Below are 22,195 nucleotides of genomic sequence, written 5' to 3' on the forward strand. Positions count from 1 at the left end.
TCAGTGAACCAGAGTTCATTTATGTTGTTTGCAATTAGGAGCACTGATTGGTGCAAAGGCCCATTGAAAGCCTCAGCCGGAGGAAATAACGTGATGGGAGCACTTTATGGGAGGGAGTAATAGAAAAACCCGATAGAGGTAGATTAAAGAGGAAAAAACAGAAATGAGAGAAGCCAGTTGGGAGGCCGTTGTGACATCTGAGGTGTGTGATGAGAACTACAATCTTATCAGTACCGATGAAGCAGGAGAAAGGGCATGTTTTGGCCACTGATTGAACACAGAAAAGAGAAGAGAAGGGAATCAAAGTTGGCAGGAGTTTTGAGCCTTCATAGTTAGGAAAATTATGTCACAAAGAGAGAGAAGCAAGTCAGGGAGAACTAGTTTGGAGGAGGAAATCATTCACTCATTCATTCAACAACTTGTAAATGTCCGCTATACCATGCCAGCCACTGTTCCGGGCCGTGAGAAGACAAAAGTAACAAAACAAAGCCTCAGCCCTTAAATTAACAAATACATACATGAGATAATGAAACTGCCTTAACGAAGCTTTAGTTCGCAGAGCCACGGATACCCAGCAAAACATGTCTAGCTGGCAGCCAGAACTTCAAGAAAGATCCCAGAAAGGAAGGCCGGGGCCTAAAGACAGATTGGTAGTCATTTCCAAAATCATTCATTCACTAATTCACTTATAGTTATTAAGTGCTTCCTTATGTGCCTAGTATCCTTCTTGCCATAGAAATACAAAGACAAAGAAGCCTCGGCTCCCATGGAGCTGCCACTATGGAGTGCAGAGAGATGGTAAACAAATGCATAAACTTAGCAAATATGTGCTGTGCCCTATGAGGAAAGACAAAACGAGGTAAGGGCAAGAAGCAGCCTGCTATTTCAGACGGGATGATCTGTGAAGGCTCCTCTTGTAGGGAGATATTTGAGTGAAGTCCTGCATGAAGAGAGGCAACACCCACGCGCTTCGCAGAGAGAGCTCATTTCAAGCAGAGAGAATGACGGCTACGAAGGCCTTGCGACAGGAGAGTCTGGTTTGTTCAAGGGACTGCCAGGAGGCCAACGTGTTGGAGCAAAATGGATGGGGGCAAGAGGAGGAGGAGGCGAGGTGAGTGTGGTCATGGGAGCCAGATCGTGCAGGGCCTCCTAAGTCACTGTAAGTCATTTGGCACTTGTTCAGAGTGAGAAAGGAAGACTTTGGAGAGTTTTGAGTAGAGGAGGTACACTCTATGACTAATACTTTAAAAGGATCACTCAGGCTGCTGTGTATAGAATAGATGGGCGGGGGGGGGGGGAGGCGGTGAGGGCAGAAGCAGAGACGACTGCTGTCATTCAAATCATGAACCCCTGGAGGCGTGGACCAGGGTGGCAATAAGGGAGCAGGTGACGTGTGACCAGACTCTAGATAGAAACTGAAGGAGAACCAACAGGATCTGCTGATGGTTCGGCTAGAAGGCGTCAGAGAAACAGAGGATTCCGGTGACTCCAAAGTTTTCAGCAAGAATAGCTGGAAGAGCAGTTACCGTTTACTGAATGGAGAGGATTGAGAATTACATCTAAAGCTTCAAGCGAGAGCTTGTCTCTCTTGAAAAATTGTTTCTAGCCTTCCTGCCTGCCTGACTTTCTTAATAATTTAGCTCAGAAGCCGTGATGCGGGGCCAAGCAAAGTAAAGCATCCACGTGACGGCAGAGGGGACAATGGCTGGCAAAGACTATCATGGCCAAGGTATGGGAGAAGGGGATTGAAGGGGGTGGCAGTAGTGGTTGGGGATAGGTTAATTACAAAGGGATTATTCGAACAAGAAGGGAGAATGCAGATAGAAAGGGGGAGGTTAGGATAAATCCTGTAGTGTTGGATTGGCATGGAAGTTATCATTTGAACTCATGATTTTCTACATGAAAAGACTGAAAAATGATTGATAGATAGATAGGTAGACAGACAGACGGATGTAAATGTGTGTGTGTAATTTCCTAGCACTGTCCACAGAGAGCCCTAGAAGCACTGATACTCCAAGAACAATGAGCACACTTAGCATCCAGATTTTGACTTCTAAATATCATTCTCCATTAAAGGAAGCAAAGATCTCTTGGAGAAATGGCTGGTTGCAGGGCTGAAGCAGAGAAAGTATAAGAGGAATTCAGAACATCTTGTGCCAGAAAATAAGGAAGTACTCAAAGAATTATGGTGACAGGAGCCAGCTTGACAACTGGCCAAATCTGGGGAATTTTGAACATGAAAAAAATAATGAGGCAATGAGTAAAACAGTAACATCCGTAATATCGCTGGCTAAGAGTACATAACCCAAATCTAAGCACGAGGAAACTACAGATAAGCCCAAATTAAGGGACATTCTATTTATAATAGGCCTGTAGTTTTGTAAACTGTCCTGATCGTAAAAGTGAAGGAAGCCTTAGAAACTGTGTCACACTGAAAGAGACGGGAAAGACCTGCTAACTAAACACAGTGAATACTTGTGGACTGGATCCTGTCCTCACTGGCCAACCGATAGAAGTCCAGTAAGGTCTGGGGGGTGGTGAGTATTAACACACCAATGCTAATTTCCTGGTTGTGAGCATTGTGTCAGGTTATGTAAGAGAATATGTCATTATTTGTAAGAAATATACACCACCGCACTAGGGGTGATTGGGGCACCATGTGGGCAACGTGGTGTCAGGTGGTTTCAGGGAGGGGAAAGTTCTTTGTACTATTGTAACTTTCTCTTACAAAAAATGACAAGTGACAAGAGTGAGTGAAACTCTTGAGGCAACAGAGAATGAGAGGAGGGCCAGGCAGCGTAGCATCGAACACACGCACTGAAGGGTTGAACATGTCCGAGGAGAAGACAGTTAGCAACGTGCACCGTTGCAAGGACACTGGAGAAGACCAAGAGTGCTAAAAGGGCATTAAACTTACATCTTCTTCTATATGGCAGCATCTATATACCTTTGCAGTACAATGGAAAATAAATCAGCTATGCCATTCACAACAATACTGATGTATATATGGATTTGAAGATCCTCCCAACAACTTCTTGGGTTTCCTGGGCCCTGAGGTTCGGACACTGGAAACCCACTTTCACTACAATCATTATGATTTTAGGAGGAAAATCCCAGTGACTTAATAATCATATAGCTTTTGCCAGGGGGTCAGATCCCTCTAATTCCTAGTTTTAAGGGGCTCCCTTCTCTCTTTTTTAAAAATTATATTTTATTTTTTATGCTATTACAGTTGTCCCGATTTTTGTCCCTCTGCCCACCTCCACCCAGCCCTCCCCACTGCCTCAGGCAATCTCCACACCATTGTCCACGTCAAAACAGTTCTCTCTTAAATTAAGTACATTCTAATGATATAAGTCGATGCTCACATTTTGGGCAAAAATATCTGGGGTGTGGAATTTTTACCAAAACTAAGTAATATACATTCATTATAGACAAATGAAAAGTGCAAATAAAAGAGACAAATTTTAAACTACCTACAATCCTATCATCCAAAAATAATGTTAGCATTTTGCTGCCTATTTTAGACTTTTTAAATGCAAAAGGGAATCTATAATTTTTGTTGCAGTAAAGGAGGGATCCTGCCCTTGCTATTTTATATCTTGCACACACACACACACCCAGATAGAGCAAACGCTGTTTCAGTGACTAAATATACTTCAACCACTTCATTTTTAAGGACGCTGTGAGGAATTCTGTTGAGCAGATGGGCAGTGATTTATGCAATCATATTCCTATTTGCAGACTTTTACCTTGGGCTCTAAGAGATCGCGCCGCAGCACTTGCCCTCGAAGCCGGGAATACTAGAGAAGACGGGAGGCTAGGGAATGATGAAGACACCGGACAAGATTTTAAGCGCGCAGAGGAGAAAAGAAGGCCAGCGAGGCTGCGGCCAGCGGAATGCGACGGGCCTAACGCAGTAGGCTTTGGAGCGACGTTCTGCACAGGGCAGCTTGTACCCAAGTGCAAGGGGCGCTGAATGGTGGAACCGGAACCCACCGAACTGGAGCGAGACCCCAAGCCGGCTGCGGCGGCGGGCTTTCCGGGCTGAAAAGCTCGTACGCCGCCGCTCCTCACCAACAGAGGGCGCTGAGTCCGCAGCAGTTCTCAGTGGGCGGGTCCGCAGCTGCCCGCCAGATGTGAACAGCTGGACCGCGGGAGAAAAGAGCTCTACCCTAGCCTTTGCAGACCCCAGGCAGGAGAGAGAGAGGAAAAAGGATGACAGGGGGCAAGGGTAGTGGCAGAGCGCCCCATCGTCGGTGCTCTGCAGGCTCCCAGATTGCCTTCACTAGTGGGTCAGAAAGGGAAGCTTCCCGCCCGGAGGGGGCGCCGTTTTCTGATTCCCACAAAAGTGCAGTATGGGCTGGCAGGGACTCTGGGACTGGCTCAGACAGACAAGGTCGGGTCTACCGGGCGGGGCACAGGGCCTGTAGGGACCCACGCGACCGTGTGCGTCAGGAAGGAGGGCCAGCTTTGAAGACTTGGAGCTTCTGGAGACCCCAGCCCTTGATTTCAGACACTGCGACATCACAGAAATCTCCCTGTCCTGGGTTCTCTGTAAATTCCAGGAGAAACTGAGGCACAGCAGGACGCAACAGTTAGTAGAGCCATCCTCTCCATATTGTCTAGAGTGGAGAAGTTGAACTAAGAAGGCCTCACCCGAAGCTCCAGTTAAGGACCCTGGTCAGGGGGCAACCCCAGACAGCCGCCCTCTAGACCTGCCTGCTGTCGCCACCCCTGGCCGCTCTCCGGACTCCGGAGTAATCAGCTGCTGCACGCTGTGTAATTGGCGGTGCAGGCCCTGCCTGGCAGAGGACCGGCGGGCAGCGCAGGGGCAGCCGAGGGGGCTTAATTGCAGGGCTTTGGGTCGCAGTCTGGGCCGCTCGGGGTTGAGGGGGGGAAGGGGACGGACACTTAGCTCGGTGAGACCATCATTGGAGGAAGCCAAAAGACCTTCGGGTCGGTAGTCGGGGATCCCTTCCCCAGAAACCGGGGTGGGGGGAGGGTGGGGGACTTGACCCCCAGCGAGAGTGCGAGGAGTGGAACGTTCCCGGAGTGCGGGGGGGGGGGGCAGTTTCCAGACACCCCAGCCCAACCCCAGAAGTCCTGGTTAGTCTTGTCGAGTCTCCTCCCTCGTCTTGACCCCCCCCCCACTCCTCTTGCTGCCACCCCCCGTCACCCCCCTTCTCGTATCCCTAGGGCGCTCCCCCCTGGGGAAGAATGTGCCCTACCTAGCGCACCCTTGCCATGGTAACGGCACACCCCCACCCCCGCGCACCGCAGCAGCCCGGCCTGGCCCCGAGGGCGGCGAAAAAAGGTGGGTGGGGGGGCGCCTCCCAGCCCTACGGACCACACCTCGAATGCCCTGGTTGCCACAGCAAACCGGGGGCGTTTCGAAGTGCGCAGTCGCGAAGCGGCAAAGGGCTCAGCTCTGCTCAGATCTCTCACCCCTCTAATCCACCAGCAGAGGACCCTGGTTCCTGTCGGAGACTGCCCTTCCCCAACTTCAAGGGCAAAGTCCAGAGAGAGATCATGGGGTGTCCCAGCACTGCAAACCTAGGGAGCAAAGCAGCCGGAGAGCCCCAGAGAGCCTGGAACGTGTAAAAGGATACCCCCTGTCCCAGCCCGTCCTCCCCTCCCAGCAGAGCCCGAGGGGGGCGCTGGCAGCAGGAAGCCGGGTAGGCCCCGGAGGCGCGCAGGCCCAACAGCGGAGCGGTGATTACAGGGACCTGTCCCTCCCGCTCCCGGCTCCCACTCTCATTAAGTCATTTTTTCCCCTGTTGGAAAGTCCCCGTGCCTTGAGCGCAGGGGTTGGGGCGACCGCAGGCAGCTGCCGGCAACCACATGAGAAGTGGGGGTGGAAAGGGAGGAGGGGGACTGCGACTAGGGCCTGGCCAAACTCCAACGTGGAAGGCCCCTGGCGGGGGGGGGGGGGGGGGGGGGGCTAGCTGGGGGCACCTTAATTCCAGGGAAGGAGGGATAGGGCGGGCCGGTGCCCCTGACCTTGCTTCTCAACCACCAGGGCCCTCCTACAGCTGCCAAAGCCTCTACTTTTGCCTCTCCCCTCCTCTTTTTTCCAACCCTCCAATCTTGGGCGTCTGTAAAGCTGAATGACTGGGTTCTGGTCCCCACCCCAATCTGGCTGCTTCTCCCTGACCCTTAACCCCACTACTGCCTGCCCATCTGTCCACCACCCTCATTCTCTACTAGTCCCCTCCCTTCCTCTCATCGGGACCCTCCAGGCTCCATTAGACCATGCTATTTTTTCCTCCTGCGAGAAGAGGACCCCGGTGACCGACAAGGTGAAAAGTGGTGGGGGGCGGAGGTGGTCCCCTTCTCCTCTGAATGTTCTCTGGTGCACCCGTTCTGGTTCCCACATCACAGCCCTGGTCCTCTCCGAGCTGTTGGAGAATTCTTCCTCCCATCTCCCTCCACGGTCCCACTTGACCTCAGCCCATTTCTCCTATCTGCAGTCAGCACAAACAGTCCTGCCTCGCCCTTCAGTCAGCATGCACACGCCCAGTGCCTCTTGGGCCCCTCTTCCTGCCCTTCGTCACCTCCACGTCTCCCTTCAGGGCCCTTCCCCAATCCCACGCACCCCTGTCGGTTGGGTTATGGGGTCCAGCTTGGGTCCCGGGACTCTAGTCAGCTTCACACCCAGCGAGAGGATGGGGGTGCGCAACGACCTATCTGTTCCTTCCCCAGTGTCTCCCCCCTTCCTCCCAGGTCGGACTCGCATGTGTCAGATCACCTCGCCTTGACAGCACTGGCGTCCAGCCCCTGCTGCACCCCACCGCCCACCCCTCCCTCTGGAGGCAGCATGCTCTGCGGGGTTGCAGCCTCCTCATTTCACCCTGACCCCTTACCCACCCCCCTATCTGCAGTCTCTCCTTCCCCAGCTCTGTCCTCCTCAGGCACAGCAGTCAGAGGAGAGTGAGGCTGAAGCCAATGCCGTAGTGGGCGCCCCCCGCTGGGATGAAAGTGGGCCCCCTCCCCAGGCCACCATTCCCCCACCCCTTTCCTCCTCCTCCCTGGGATGGGATGGCAGGGAACCCAGCCCCCACAGCGCTCTCCTGGGTGAACAAGAGGAAAGGAATGAGGCAGGTGTGTCTGGCTGCTCCTGCCTACCCCTCCTCCCTGGGGACTCTCACCTGCCTGCCTGCCGGCCTGCCTGTGAGGCTGTCTTTGGGGGGATGGGGAGAGAAACCCTGTATTCCAGAGAGGCAGAGGAGCTGAGCATGTGAAGGAAGGCTACGCTGCCTTAGGCCATGTCTGGAAGCTGCTGGATGCAGACATTGGAGGAGCAGGAGCTGAGGACAAGCTAGTGGGGTCAAACCTCCAAGCTGGTGGGCCTCCAGGGTGCGTCCTTTCATCCTCACGCCTCCCCAGGGGCAGGGAGAGATGTGGAAGAGGGCTAGGGAAATACGGGGGCTTTTTGCAGGCCGGCAGTTGAGGAGAGGAGTTCAGACGTTGTCCTTGTCTGGTTGATCAGGAAGGGTGCCGTTCTAGGGTGAACTGAGGCAGACAGCAGGGCCCCAGGTGTGAACAGCAGGCGACCTGGATGAAGTAGGTCAAGTGTTCTTTCCCCAAGATCCCAATCCCACCTTCCTCTTCTACCACCCTCCTCCTCCTTGAGGGTCTGTTCCAGAAAAACATCAGATCTGAGAGCCAAGGAAAGTGTGGCACCCGAACCAGCTCAGCAGTGTTCTCATGGGGGTACGGCAGGGAGAGCGTGCTTGCTGACCTGCCCAGGGCATCCTGGCTGGGGATCTGGGGGGCACAGGAGGCCAGGAAGGATGTCCCCACCCCCTCAGTCTTACATACACCCCCCCCCCCAACTCTCCTCCCCTGCCTGGACTCAGAGAGACCAAAATCCAGACAGTGAGTCTCCTGGCCCTCCCGCGCCACCCTTCTCCCAGCCGCACCTTTAGCCCCACCTGCTCCCTGGGGCACTAGGCTGGGTTGAGCTGGGTCTTTGCCCAGGATTACTCCTCTCTGAGTGCCCTCCTGTCTCTGCTGACGGGTGCTGCTGGGCACTGCCACTCGCCCTGGCTTGCGGCACAGGGTTCAGGCACAAGGTGGACTGCTAGAGCTCTGCCGCCAAGGGCTCGTGATCCAGCGCCTTGTCAACACCCGCTGCCTCCATCCGGTCCAGGCCCTGTCTCTGGTTTGGAAGACAGCTGTGGCCTCCTCAGTGGCTGCCCTGCTGTCGGTGTGGCCCCCTTCAGCCAGCTCCCCCCCTACATGACCCACATGGGACTCAGACCATGACACTTGCCTAAGACCCTGTCAAGGTTTCCATTCCTCTTAAACAAACCCCAACTCATTCCAGAGCCTAGCACACGTGATGTGACCCTTGCCCCGCACCCAGCTCTTCTCCTACTGATCTGCCCCTTGATTTCTTCACTCCAGCTCCATGGGCCTCTTCGCTGTTCCTCTCCTTTGCCATTCACATGGCTTCTGCCTGGGAAGCCCTTACCCTCCCTGTGCATGGCTCCCCCTTCATCATGGGGGTCTAAGCGTAAGTATCGGGGCTCCGAGAGGCCTTCCTGGAAAACCCAGTGGCTTATCCACAGGAGCCCCACTCCCCCCAATCATCCTGCTTCAGTTTCATCATCACACACAGCATTGTCTGAAATGACCTTGTTTGTATATTTACTTGTTTATTGTCCACTCCCCCAGCCAGCGTGTAAACTCCAAGAGGGCAGGTGCTGTCTCTTTTATTCACATCTGTGTCCCCAGCACCTTATCGCCTGAAGAGCACCAGGCCACAACAAGTGCAAAATAAATATTTGTTCATTGAATGACGAGGGGTGGAGGCCTGCTGGGGAGGGTGTCTGCGGCCTGTCGAGAGAGTTACTGCGGCCCAGTTATGTCCATTTCTTCTTTGTGATCTGCTTCCATTCCTTCTCTCCCACTCCAGGGGAAAGGGCGAGGGGAGGAAAGGAGACAGGCCTGGGGCTGCCTGGCTGACACTGCCCTAGCGAGTGGGGGTGTTCCCAGCCCAGCTGAGCTTGGGGCAGAGAGTGGAGAGGCAGATCAGTCCCGCAGCCCAAAGTGAGTGATGGGGTCTCGACTTCCCCGTGATTGCAAACCTGACGACCTCAGAACTGGGAGGTTCCTATAAGATTTAGCGGTCCAGCCTCCTCTCCCAGGAGCCGAAGCGACTCTTCTCAAGATCGCAAGCCGCAGAGAAAGGGCCAGTCTCAGGGAGCGGAGCCCTCCGCTCACTTGCAGACGCTCACCCACTCGGTGATGCGGCACTCCTCGCAGACCACGAAGCAGCACCAGTGGAAGCGGCAGTGGCAGCGCTCGCTGCGCGTCTGGCGCAGGATGTTGTGGCCGCGACCGCAGCACATGCTGCCGCAGCCGTCGGGGCCTGTTGCTGCTCTGTTGCACAGGCGGCCCACGGTGCCCGCCGAGTCCAGGCGCGGCTCGCGCTCGCAGAAGTCGGGCGACTTCTCGAAATAGACCAGGTCTGCAGGGTTGGCCCGGCGGCGTGGCCCGGGAACGCCCGGGGCCGCGGAGGGTTGCCCCCACGGGGCCGGCCTCCAGCTGGCCGCCGTTGCGGTTGTGTGGCCGGATGAGCGTGGCTCGGTGGAAAGCGGTTGCGCAGCAGCGCCCCCACCGCGCGGAACTCCGGCGTCACCTGCCAGCACGTCTTGAGCTGGCAGCTGCCTGAAGTGCCGTGGCACTTGCACTTCCGCCGCATGTTCTCCATCACCGCCTGCAGAGGGAAGCACGGTGAGAGGCAACGCCTGCGGCCAGCCCCACAGCCCTCCTCGCAACACGAGACACTGTCCCGTGAGAATCAGAGCCTTTTGCAACCAGCTCCCATTGAACAGAGGCAAAAGCTGAGGCCAAAGCGGAGTTGCGGGACGGGGTGGCACAGCTCCTGTGCCAGGCTGTCCAGAAAAGAAATCTGCCTGCTCTTCTGCTGCTTCCGGCATCCACCTCCCACCAGGCCAGGCCCTGGGGGAATTCCCTCCTTCCTGCTCCCCCTCCCTCTCCGGCCCGCCTTTCTCAGCACCTGCAGGGGGCCCTTGGGGCTGGGGCTCTGGCTTCCTGAGGGGGGATCCCAGATCCTCAGGGAAATTCCCTCTCCTTCCATCCCTCCGCGGGGGCCAAGAGCTGGCGTTTGCTGCCCCACTACATCCCATCCCCAAAGCCTCTGGCCTTGCTCCAGGCGGTGAGTCGGGGCTGCGGGGAGCCTCAGAAAGCTCTTGAGGCTTAAGGAGGTGGGGGGGGGGACCTGGGAGACACCCCTTCCCCCAGTATACCAGCTCGAGCTCATTCTGCCCAATGCTGACTGCCACAGCTCCCCCTAGAAACAGTGAAAACAACAGGGCCCCAAGGCTTTACTGGAATGCAGAATGGGAAGAGACCCCAATGAGCCAGACCCTCAACCCAATGAAAGTAGACAGAGAGGTTCCCAGGCCTCCAAAGGAGGTGGCGAGGGAACAGGACCTACCCACCGCCTGCCCAGCTCTCAGCCTGCAGCCTCCCCCCAAAGAAGCCTCACCAGAGGACCCAGGGGACTGACCACATCCTTCTCCCCGCCATTCCACTTCAGAAACCTCCTCAGGTGGGGGGGCAATGGTCTGAGCCCCCAAACCTGGGCAGTGGGGCCACGAGAGAGTGACCCTCGCTCGTCCCCCAAGTTTTGAAAGGACTCCCGACGCCTGCGGTGTCAGCACCACGTGGGAACTAGCCTGATGCCTGCCCTGGCCAACAGCCCCAGAACATCTGCTTCCCACAGGCAGCAGCCATTAATTAACCAGTTTAACGAGGAGGAGGAGGTGCTGTCGGTAGGGGCTGGGATAGTACTGAAGCTTGGGAAAAGAGCTGCATGGACAGGGCAGGGCTTGGGGGGAGCTGGGCTGGACCTGAGGGTGGACATGCCTCAGTTTACCTCACCTCTAAGTCAGAATAGGAAGAGCTGGATCAGCTTGGAGTTTTCGTGGAAGGGGAAGGCGAACCGGCCTGGGCTGGGAGGCCAGGAGAAAGGGGAGTGAGACGGAAAGGGTGCCAGCCAGGGTGAGGGGAGCCAGGACGGAGGCCTGAGCAGGCCTGGCAGGGGCGAGAGAAGGGGTGGAGGCCAGATAATCAGGAAAGGAGGGTGCTGAGCACCCACAAGGGCCAGGAGGCACCTCCGTGTAGGTGTGCGCACAGAAGGGGCTGCGCTGTAAACACAACGGCAGGGCCTCAGAGCTGAGGGGCCCCGGGGGTGCATCCTGCCCCTACCACTTTCTCACTGGTTACACCTCCTTGTGCAAGTTTAGTCTCTCTGTGCCTCAGTTCCCACGTCTTAGCCTGAGGTTCGTAACAGTACCCTCGACAGGGAGTCACATGGGCTAAATAGGCTAGTATGTAGCAAAGCGCTCCAAACAGTGCCTAACCTGTAGTGAGCACTCAGTAAATCCAGTTCACTATTACTTTTATCTCCTCTCTCTCTCAAATGAATGAGACTTTGGGTTAGTGCGAACATTTGAGGGTAGGGGAGCCTAGAGCACAGTTCCACGGCAGTCCCTGGGAACCCCACTTTGAGGAGCTCCCCACCTGCACAGAAAGGTTGGCAGAGAAGGGGGCACAGCGGAGGATATCACAGACTCATGGAACACTAGAGCCAATGGGCCTCAGGGGAGATCCAGTCAAACTTCTCACTTTAAAGGGAGGAGAGAGGGGTGGCAGAGCCGGGCCGAGACCCCTGGGGTCTGCCCGGAAACCCTGCCTTTCACCACTGTTCCCAGAGGAAGTGGGCAGAGCAGGCTGCTCCGCAGAGGGTGAGCTGATGAGGGCACAGGCTGCTTCTGTCCTCTGTCCCCAGGCCTAACGAAGTGCCTAGCACGCAGTAGGTATTCAGTGCAGTTTGTTGGCTGAATTAGGAGGGGGCAATGAGAAAATTGCTGCGTTAGGGGGAGGCCTGTGGTCCCCAGAGGAGAGGTAGGTTGTGGGGGCAGGGCTCGGCAGAGAGGGATAGTGCAGAGGAGGGGATAGAGAAGGTAGTTCTCACCTGCCTCCCAACTCGGTTGTTGTGGAGCCTCATGCGTGCGTGGATGTCTCTGTGAGGCTCGCGGGAATCCAGAAAGTCCTTAGAGAAGCGTTCCCCAAAGCCCACGTCCGGGCTACAGCCGCCCCACTCCCAGGAGTCCTGCAGGCCAGGGCTGGCGGGGGGCAGGGCTGGGTTGTCGGGAAACTCCATGGCTCAGGCCCTTCACCGCGCTGCAGCGCGTCCAGCTGCAGGCGGTGCAGCTTCCGACGGAAGGCCTCCTCATCCCCGCGCCGGGACGCGTCGCAGCCACACGCCCTCAGTTTGCCCAGGGCGCAAGCGTTGGACACGGCGTGCACTACGCCGGCGGCGGCGATGGCGTAGGCGAAGGCACTCTCTCGGAAACCTGCGGGTCGAGATCCAGGAGAACACAGGCTCTGAGCGGCCTTGACATCCCCTATCTCTGCGTTCCCAGCTCAGTCTTCTCACCATGCAGACGGGAAACAGAGGCCCAGTGTTGGGGGAAGGTCTGTTACAGGGCACAGAGTCAAAGCGGGTCAGAAATCACATCCGAAGTTCAGCACAGAGGCTGGAGCGGCAGCGGTCTCCCCCTTAAGCCCTTGTTTGCACTCCCTTCTCCGTTTCACTAACACCACAGCTTAGCAAGCTCGGAATTTGTGTCTACATCTCTCCTGTTGGACAGAAAGTATCTGGTAAACATTCTTTTGAAGATCAGGCACTTAACTGACTCCCTCTCATGTGATAGTGCACTTGAACACCACGCCTGCAGAGGAAGGCAAATGCAACCGAAAGAGTGAGTTCCCAGTCACGGAACTCCAGGCTGCAGGAAACGGTAATGGGCAGAGGGTAAATCGGAGGAACAGGTGTCCTCCTCCTAAAGTGCCTGAGCTCAGACTGCCTGCCCTGCCTGATGCTCCCTCCGGTCTCCCCAGAACCCTCTCTGAGGCCCGGATGTGAGAGGCAGAGAACGGCAACCAGCAGGGCTTCCCCCTTTGCTGCCCACAGGACATCCCAGAAAGTCTGCTCCGAAAGGCTCACCACCCAGCCACCTGGGGTGAGTCTAAGCTCAGCGGAGGGTTGTTTGAGGGGTGCTGGAGGTGAGTCCGCGCCTTGCACAGGGCCAAGCACACAGTGGTGTTGAAACCTGAGAGGGGAGGGTGAGCTGAGGCAGACACTTCCCCTGGGATGCTCGAGGGGCACAGGAACTCCCTGAGGAGCCGCTCTCAGGGGCCCAGGGCTGGGCCAGCCTGGCCACTGACTTGTCTGCACTGCTCTCCTCCTGGTGCGCCCAGCTGGGCTGTTCTCTGGGAAAGCCCGGGTAGGTCTCGGCCTGCGGCAAGGAAGGCCTACTTGAAGAGGAGCGCCTGGCTCCTGGACCCACACGCTGTTTCTTGCTTATTCTGCATCTGAGAAAGGGCTAGTGAGGAGCAGGCTCTGGTACAAGTTTCTGACCAGGCTCTGAACCTGTGTGGGCAATGGGAGAAGCCACGAGCAATAACAGGCCTCATACAAGGAGAAGAATCTACCCGTGGAGGAAGCCCAGAGACGGATGGCCTTGGGGGAGGTCAGAGGTCCAGAAGAGACTCTGGTCCTTCTGACCCAGCACCAGGGACTGGAAGGACATGCTCTCAGAGGACTCACAGATCCAGAGAGCTGACCAGGACTGGACAGAGACCCAGCCCACTCCTACCCCTAATGCTCACCCTCTGCATATCAGAGCCTGTCCTCCTCTTCCTGCCCAGCCAAAACAACAGTAGCAACAACAACAACAAGAAAAGGAAAAACCCAAGTAAGACGTATAGTAAAGAATTGAACTCTAAAGCCAGATTGCTTGGTTCACATCTTGCCCTTCCACTTACTAAATGTCAATAGCTACGTGACCTTGGCCAAGTGAGTTGACTTTCTTGTCCCTCAGTCTCCTCATCTGTAAAACAGGGTTATCATTATCCGCCTCATTGTTGTTCCAAGAATTAAATGAGTTAGTAACTTTAAAGTGCTTAAAATAATACCACACTCATAATAAGCACTATATAAACCCTAGCTGTTATTGAGGACTTCTTGCTACCTGACCTCACCCACTATTTCTATAGTTTTAGGACATTGTTTTCAGTGCCCCTGACCAGGACAGAGCCTAGAAGCTCATTGCTCTAGAATAAGTCACCTGGGCCACCAGAAACCATAAAGCAGACTGTCCTTCCCTATCGTCTCTTCAGCTCATGGCATCTTGGGAGCAGACAGGGAGGGATGGGGATGGGGCTGGAGCCCTCGAAGGAGGTGCTGGGAATCGGTGGGAGCTGCGGAGGAGTCGGCACTGCTCCGGAGCTGGGGCCCCAGGAAAAGGAGGGTAGACCCAGGCTGCAGAGCACACCCCGTGTACACGCATTGCCTTTTGTCTGTGGGGCTATGAAACCCTTCTCTTATCGCTGAGTGGTCATCAGCCCACTCCTAGGATGAATGGCAATACTCAGACCTCCAGAGGCAGCCCAGGCCTCAGAAATCTTCCCACCACACACACGCACGCAGTGCAAAAAAGGGATGCCCAAGGTCACAGGGGTTATGAAGCTGGACCCAACTCCCAGGCCTGACAACTTTCTGCTGAGAGATGTTGGACTCTAGGGAAGACCTGCTGCTGAATAAGAAACCCAGGTAGCCCGGTGCCCAGTTTCCCGTGGCCCTGCCTATGCATGGCACCAGGAAAGAGCAAGAGGCTGGTCCAGCCCTGGCTGGTATGGCTCAGTGGATTGATCGTGGGCCTGTGAACCTAAAGGTCACAGGTTCAGTTCCCAGTCAGGGCACATGCCTGGGTTGTAGGCCAGCTGGGGCATGCGGGAGGCAAACGAGCAGCCAATCCACTTTGTCTCCCTTCCTTCCCCTCTCTCTAGAAAGAAATTACTTTTTAAAAAAAGAGAGAGGCTGGCCCAAGGGGATGTGCTGGGCCCACCGCCATCTTCCAGGCTCTGTGATGTTCAAGGGCGGGGCTGGGGGGATCTGGAGAAATGTAGCCCACAGCCTGCAGGGAACATCCATGCCTCCCCCCAGCAGCAAGAAAACCGTCCCCTGGCTCCAGTAGCCACCACACGTAGGTGTGCCCAGGCAGGGTTTGTGTGGCCATCCTTCATTCTAAGAATCCAGGCCTCGGAGAAGTCCAGCCCCCTGGGTCTGCCCCCAGCTCCCATTCAGGGCCCCAGTTTTCGGTCCTGGCCCCGACTGTCTGGGGCAGACGCAGGCACCGTGCCATCTGGCCAGCTGGAGGGGGAGAGGGTGGGGCCACGGCCAGCTGGGCTGCCCCGAGCATTGGTGGGGGGCTCGTTAAGACGCACAATTAGCCGCCCTGCCTTTGATCTAGGACAGGGACTGCCAGCATCTAAGTGGAGTCAGCTGCTGCTACAGGCTGAAGCCAACGGCCAGGAAGGGACTGTGGGAGGAGGTCTGGAGGGTAGGGGAGTGTGGAGGAGAGAGGGTTCGGGAGCCAGTGGGAACCAGGAGGGTCCAGAGAAGCTTGAGTCCCGTGCATGTGAATCAAAGAATCAGGGAAGGAGAGAGGGCTGGTCCATTCCTCTGTGCAAATAATCTGTGTGTGCTTGTGTGCCTGGGCTGAGAGAGGGGGGGAGAGTTGTGTGCATATGGGAACACTTAGGGGTGACACTGAATGGGGCTACACGTTCGCTCAGACATGGGTAGGGGGTGTGTGTGTGTGCATCGCTCTCATTTCTTGGACTGCTCCTTCACTGCACAGCTCTCCTGGGGGCACACGGAGGTGGGGAAGCAGTAGGGCAGGGGCTGGGCGCCATCTCTAGTCAGCTGGCCTGCACTGGAGTCCTGCTTCTGCAGCTCACTTACAAGCTGTGTGACTAATCCTCTCTTAGCCTCATGTGTAAAGTGAGGATAATAACAGGACCGACCGAGTGGGGATTGTTTGAGGGCCCTAAAGTGTAGATAAAGTGCTTTGGAAAAGTGCCTGACACACAGCAAGTACGCAGTATGTGTTGGCTGATTTATTGGGTGCCGTCAGACTGATAGGACCTCAGGTAACCCTGAGATATGACCGTCTGGACCTCTGTGTCCCCACGGAGTGCTACCATGGACCCCAAGCCTGGAGACGGGGGCATAAAAGCAAGACTCTCTGAGGATGGATGTAAAAGGGAGGTGGGAGAAGAGCGAGCCAGGGCCTTGGAGGACAGAGGCTGGGCTCTAATTTGCTGGCTGCCCCTGCGCTGGGACCCCGGCTTGCTGCAGGGCCTCACGCACCCTCTTTTTGAATAGCTGGGCCGTAGGGAGAGGTGTGCCTAAACCACATGGGACCTCCAGGACCTGCTCCCCGATCTCCTTCACCCCCTCCATCAAGGTTCCCTCTGTCCTCTCATCTCCTCTCACTCCAGGGCCCAGGGCCAGTCTGAGGCAGCTCTGTCCTCAAATCTCCCTCGGGCCCCTGCACCCTGAGTGAGAGACAGGTGGGTTCCTCTAGTCCTCACAGGGAAGAGCTCCCCTCCAGCTGATGTTCTGCCCAGCACCCCACCCACCCAGGCACCAACCCTCTGGGTCCTCGAACAAAAAGCTGAGGATACCAGTGCCCTTGGCACTCAGGTCACAGCCTTTTTCTGGCTCCGGCCCCCTAGAGCCCCTCTCCTGTCCCCCCAACCCCAAGCTCCAGCACCACTGGCCCCATCCTCACTTTGGCTAGGTAAAGCCCTATTGTGCGCCCTGCCTTCCAAGCACCTCCTCTAGGTTGTCGGTCTCCTTGCTTTCTCTGGGCTGCATTAGAGCCCTACCCCTTCAGCCCAGCCCACCTCGAGGACAATTAGACAACAGTAAGACCATTAAGATGGAAGCCCCAAGAGACCAGCTCTCCTAGCAGTCTCTATTTAAAACATGGCAAAACGCACCTTTCAGAAACCCCATGGGGTGGCCTGGGTCAGAATGGGGCTCTGCACCCTGATATTCCACCTGGGAGAAACTGACCCCACCATGGACAATCCATAGCTTAAAAAGAAGTGAAATTTGGGAGGGCCCAGACAGGAGCTGGGTGCCACCAAGAGCGGGTCCCATGGGATTTAAATTTAGCTAGTCCTGCAGGTGACAGGCCAAGACGACCAGGAGACGACCTCAGGAGGGTGAAAGGGATGTGGCCCGAGGAGAGGGGCAGAAGGGTGGGTCTCTGAGGGAGGAGTGGAATTTCCTTCCAGAAGCCCAGAGTCCCCTGCTCCAGGGAGGGGCACAAATGAGGTGTCGCAGTTCGGGAGCAGAAGCCCAAGAGGCGAAGGACGACGCAGGCCTCCTGAGGCCGGAGGAAGGAGCCCAGCTCCCCTGCCGAGCCAGGAGCCGCCGTCCCACCCCCTCCCCGCTTTGGGCGCCGCCCCCGCCCGGCTAGCCCCGGCAAGTCTCCCCCTCCACCCCTAACCTCTCCCCCCACCCGTCCCCCCAGCTCACCTCCCGCTTATTAAACTGCAGGTGAACCCGGGAGCGCCTGGCGCCGTGCCAACCCCGCGCGGTTCCACCGCTCACAGCTCGCCCCCCGAGTCAAAGACCTCGCGTTCTCCGCCAGGCCTCGCGGGCCTCCCCCGGCGCAGCCACTGGGACGCCTGGCTTCGTCAGAGGGGACCCGAGGACCAGAGGGGAAGAGGGGGCACCAAGGCCCGGGAGGGGTAAAGGGCTTGCCTCGCCTCGCCCTTTCGGAAGCGACAGGGGTGTGAAGCTCCGCACCCGCCGGAGTCCCCAGGGAGCAAAACCGAAGCGGGGGCCGGAGCGCTGGAAGGAGGCCGAGGCTTCGGGGTGCGCGGGTGACCTAGCAACCCGGAGCGGGAGCGGGCGCGCGGCGGCGACGAGCGCCGGCCTGGCCCGGCCGGGGCAGGAAAGGTGCAGAGGCCTGTCACTTCGCGCCGCCGCCAGCGCGGGCGTTGGGGCGGGGCGGGGCGCCGGAGGGGCCGGCCGGCCGGGGTCCGGGCCCGCCGCTCCTGGAGGGCTGGAGAGGCTCGAGAGCCGCGCAGCGGGCGGGGCTGGAGCTCAGGGCCGGGTGGGGGGCACCCCTTTGAGAGCAGCACGGCTGGGCCCGGGAGCCGTCTGCCGCGGCCCGCAGGGGATTAGTTCGCGGCTGCATGCCGCCACACGCGTCGGGCTGGGCTCAGCCAGGGAGAAACAGCGCCCCGGGCTCGCGGGGGAGGCGGGAGGGAGAACGCGCGGGGGCGGGGCGGGCGGCCCGGGGATGGGCTGGGGGAGACTAGGGTGGCCCCTGACTTGGGGCCCAGGGAAAGCTCGGAGGGGTCTTGATGAAAGGGGAAGGCCGTGGCTCTTTAAGTTCTCCCTGAAGTCGGGGTCCATTGGGGTCTGATTCTCCCAGCAGCCTCAGGTCCCAAGGCCAGAGGGTGTAGGGGTACGCCTCCTTTCTCTTCCACTGTCAACTGAGAATTGGGCAAGTCCCAAGGAGCCGGGTCTCCACACCACCCCACCCAAACAGCTGAGAGGGGGACATGCAGATACCCAGCTAGGCCCGTGCAGGGGGCAGGACCCCGGCTCCCCCAGAAGACCTGAGTGGAGGCCTAAGATACCAACACAGGAGGTGGGTGTGAGCAGGAGTGAGTGACAAAACCGTCCTCCCTCTCCAGCCCAAGCCGCTCTCAGGGTTGCCCAGGTGAGACCTGGGTCACCCAGCGGCGGGGAGGGAGGACAGGAGCGGGCTTCCGCTTCTCTGAGCTGTGAGGGGAAAGGGAATTGGCAGGGCCACCAGGCCTGCTGGGCTGCAGGCAGGCGTGCATGCACACACACACACACACACACACACACACCCAGTACCTCTGATTCAGAGAGAGTTTTCCAAGGTGGCGAGGATGACACAGAGGCTGGTGGTGGACCCTGCTGGGAAGAGCTTCTTCGGAAGTACAGACCTTTTACCTGCCCAGGCTTCCCTCACCTACGCCATTTGGCAAACGTCCCCAACCCCTCTTCACGCTGACTCTGGGTGCTCTGTTACTCACAGGCTTGCCAGCCTCAATGCTGTTTGCTCGGTAGAGGGGAATGTGGGGCATCTCACAGACACAGATATTTCTGGGCCTGAGATCCGCAGTGTCAATGACAGGGCAGGATCACCCATGAGTCCAGTTCTCGGGCATGGGACCTGTCACCCTCGACCCACGCAGCCCAGCCGGACGCCATACCTGCCCCATTTGTCTGCCCTGGGGTTGGGGGGGTGGCTCCAGGGAGTGGGTTGGGATGGTTGGCAGATCGGTTCTGGGGTGGGGGTGCTGGATGGGGAGGGGGGAGGGACAAGATGAGGGGCAGCTACCTCTGCTGAAGATGGGACTCTCGTAGGGGATCTTATTCCGAGTCTCCAGACTCGAGCAGTTCCAGCGCTGGTCCCGGAACTGGTGCTGACACTCGTGGATGGCGATCTGGATGCCCTGGATGGCGGAGGCCGCCACGTCGGGGTGGCGCACGCACACCTCCATCTGCCGCCTGCTCAGGCCCGGCAGTGTCAGGCACACGGTGTTGGCGTTGAGCACGGGCTCCGGGGGAAGGCGGAGGCCCAGGATGTCATTAGGTGCAGACCTGCGGGCATGCGGGGTGGGGGTGGGTGAGCGTTTGGGGGACTAGGAGGACCCCATCTAAACGTGCACGGTCTGTCCCCAAGGCCACAGTCCCCATGTTTCTTCAACCCTTGCCTTTTAGGTTTGGGCCTGACAGTGTACCCCTAGAGCATTCTCCTTTCCTGGGCCTTCTCACCACTTCCAGTAAAACCCACCGAGCTGCACACCCGCCCAGGGTAACACGAGCAGATGCACACGGCCGGAATGGCTGCGCACACGGCATTTAGTAAGTGCATCCCTGGGCAGAGCCGCTCACGTACGCTGCCTTCCCCCGAAGACCACCCTTAAAGACATAGTTCAGAGAGTCATATTCCCAAAGACACACTTCTGCACGGTGCGGGGAACACCCAGACCCAGGAGCACCTACACACACGCACCCTTCATCAGACATAGTCACACACATAGACAAAGACACACAAATACACACCGCGTTCATTTTACAGATTCGCCCAGGAGCGCTCACATGTGCACATGCAGGCTGCTGTTCACAACATAGCTTGCTGGGCTCACTCACACCCATGCACGCACATGGGTGCACACACACACACACACACACACACTGAGAACATGTCCACCTGCAGTCTCTCACTGACCCCACCTGGGCTGCACCCTTCCAGACCCTGACCCCTGTCCCTGCCTGTGGGCCGTCTCCAAGGTGGAGCGAGGCAGTTCGAGCCTCCTGGGGTGGGGTGCATTCCCTCAGCACAGCACAGAACTCCAGCTTGGTACTCGCTCCCCGCCCCCCGTGCACACACCTTCCCTTCTAGTAGCCACCATTCTGCTGGGCACTGCCCTGTCTCCTCAGACTGCCCATATTCTGTCACCGGCTCCACGTCCTCCCGTGAGAGCACTTTCATTGGGCACTAGAACTCTCCTGCGACACTGTCCCTCCCTCCTTCCAGGGTCCCCTGCCCCAGCAGGAGCGCCAGAGGCCCCCGTGGCTGGGGGTCCCAGCTCTCCAGGAGGGCGGAGCATAAGGTGAGGGCTCACCTGGGCAGGGCGGCAGCCAGCAGCAGGAGGAAGAACAGGAGCGCGCACAGCGCGGGCCGCGGCTGGGGCCCGGGTCGGAGAAGCCGCAGCCAGGGGCAAGGGTGGGCGCTGCCCATGGCGCGCGGGCCGTGACGGGCGGGGAGTGGGGGGCTCACAGCCCAGCGGGACTGGAGAGCCAGGGGCGACGGCGCATGATCCGCGGGGGTCGGGGCGGCTGCGACACACGGCTCCGACTTGGGTCACGGCTCCGGGAGCAGACGGCGCCCGCCTCCCCGCTCCATGGGGCAGCGCCCCCGGGCACCGCCCCCGGGGGGGGGTGGCGGGCGGGCACACCGGGCACCTCCTGGCACAGGGGTCCAGGGAATTTCCCGAGGCCCCCCTGCGACAACTCCTGGTGCCTCTGGAGGGTAAGGGGGGCCCGGATGTGCTGCGGGCTGGGGACGAGAGGCTGGGGTGCCGGGGAGCCCCCCAGCGTTGCGCGGCGAGCCTGTGCTTCCGAGGGCGTGTGGGGCGGGACGGGGTGGGGGCTGGAGGGGGGGCGGCGCTGGCTGTGCCCGGCCCCACCGCCCAGAGAGTGACTGTCCCGGCCCCGGGAGCTCCGCCGACTCCCCTCCCCCCGCCCCCCCCCCAGAGTGTCTCCGGGCTCTACCCCACGTGACGTCAGGACGGGGTGGGTGGAGGAGTGTACGCGACCTGAGGCCACTGCGTCCACTCAGGATTCCGGGTGGGAGCGGCCACGCGGCGGGCAGAGGAAGGAGAGGCGTTGGAGTGTGTGCGCGCAGGCACAGGGAGGTGCCAGGGCGCGGGACGTGCTGGTTTGTGTCGGAAGGTGTGTGTTACTGGGGGGTGTGGGTGCCTGGCTGAGACGCAGCTGTTGGGGAGCGGTCCCCCTCCCTGCCCCCTCCACCGATATACACACCTGCAAGGGCTGGAGGGGAGAGATTGGCCCCTCTGCTCGCCTCCCCCACCTCTGGGGGGACTTCCCGGGCTTGGCTGGCGAGGCAGGTGTGGGATCCTGCAAAGGAGTCTGGCAGCTTCTGGATCTTGCTCTTCTTTGCTGTGTGACCTTAAGCAGGTGCCCGCTGCTCCCTGAGCCACGCTCTTCCCCTGCGTGAAATGGGATTGAGGAGGCCCACCCCACCTAGTCCCCTCATCTAGCCAATGAAGGTAAAATTACTAGGACCCCAGCAGCAACAGCTTGTCTGGGAGCAGAGCACCCGGGGTGCCACATCCTGGGAGGAGGGATTTGCAGATCCTTTTAATCCTAAAAGTGTGCTTTGAGGTCAGCATATTTCATCCTCTTTTATATCACAAGAAAGTCCTGAGGCTCAGAGAGGGCCATGACTTACTTGAGATCACACAGCGAGTAGGAGGAAGAGCTGGAACCGAACCCAGTTCGATGGGTGCTGCGCACAGCGGCCACCGAGCAGGCACTGGGTGCTGCTTGCCAAGGCCCTGCTTTCGGAGACTCCAGGTCTTGCCCCGGCTCTGCCGCCTGTTCTTGGTCCTCTGGGAGCTCCCCAACACCAGCCCCCTGGCCCAGGCCACTCCTCCCCAGGGTCCCTTCCTGTCTTCCCTCCAGACCTGCACACTGGGCTGAGTGTACTGGACCCAGGCA

The 22,195-nt window shown here is 58.3% G+C and overlaps 1 protein-coding gene across 1 annotated transcript; it reads right to left on the reverse strand.

Annotated features, from left to right (window-relative positions):
- Positions 1–9,089: 9,089 nt before the first annotated feature.
- WNT10A (Wnt family member 10A) lies at positions 9,090–21,773 on the reverse strand. The gene is given in 8 exon segments (XM_028510322.2): positions 9,090–9,530; positions 9,532–9,603; positions 9,605–9,727; positions 12,014–12,193; positions 12,195–12,215; positions 12,217–12,395; positions 19,287–19,549; positions 20,578–21,773. Coding segments are annotated over 8 exon segments (1,257 nt in total). The 5' UTR covers positions 20,694–21,773; the 3' UTR covers positions 9,090–9,227.
- Positions 21,774–22,195: the final 422 nt, after the last annotated feature.

Source organism: Phyllostomus discolor, chromosome 4, assembly GCF_004126475.2.
Source record: "Phyllostomus discolor isolate MPI-MPIP mPhyDis1 chromosome 4, mPhyDis1.pri.v3, whole genome shotgun sequence".
NCBI lineage: Eukaryota > Metazoa > Chordata > Mammalia > Chiroptera > Phyllostomidae > Phyllostomus > Phyllostomus discolor.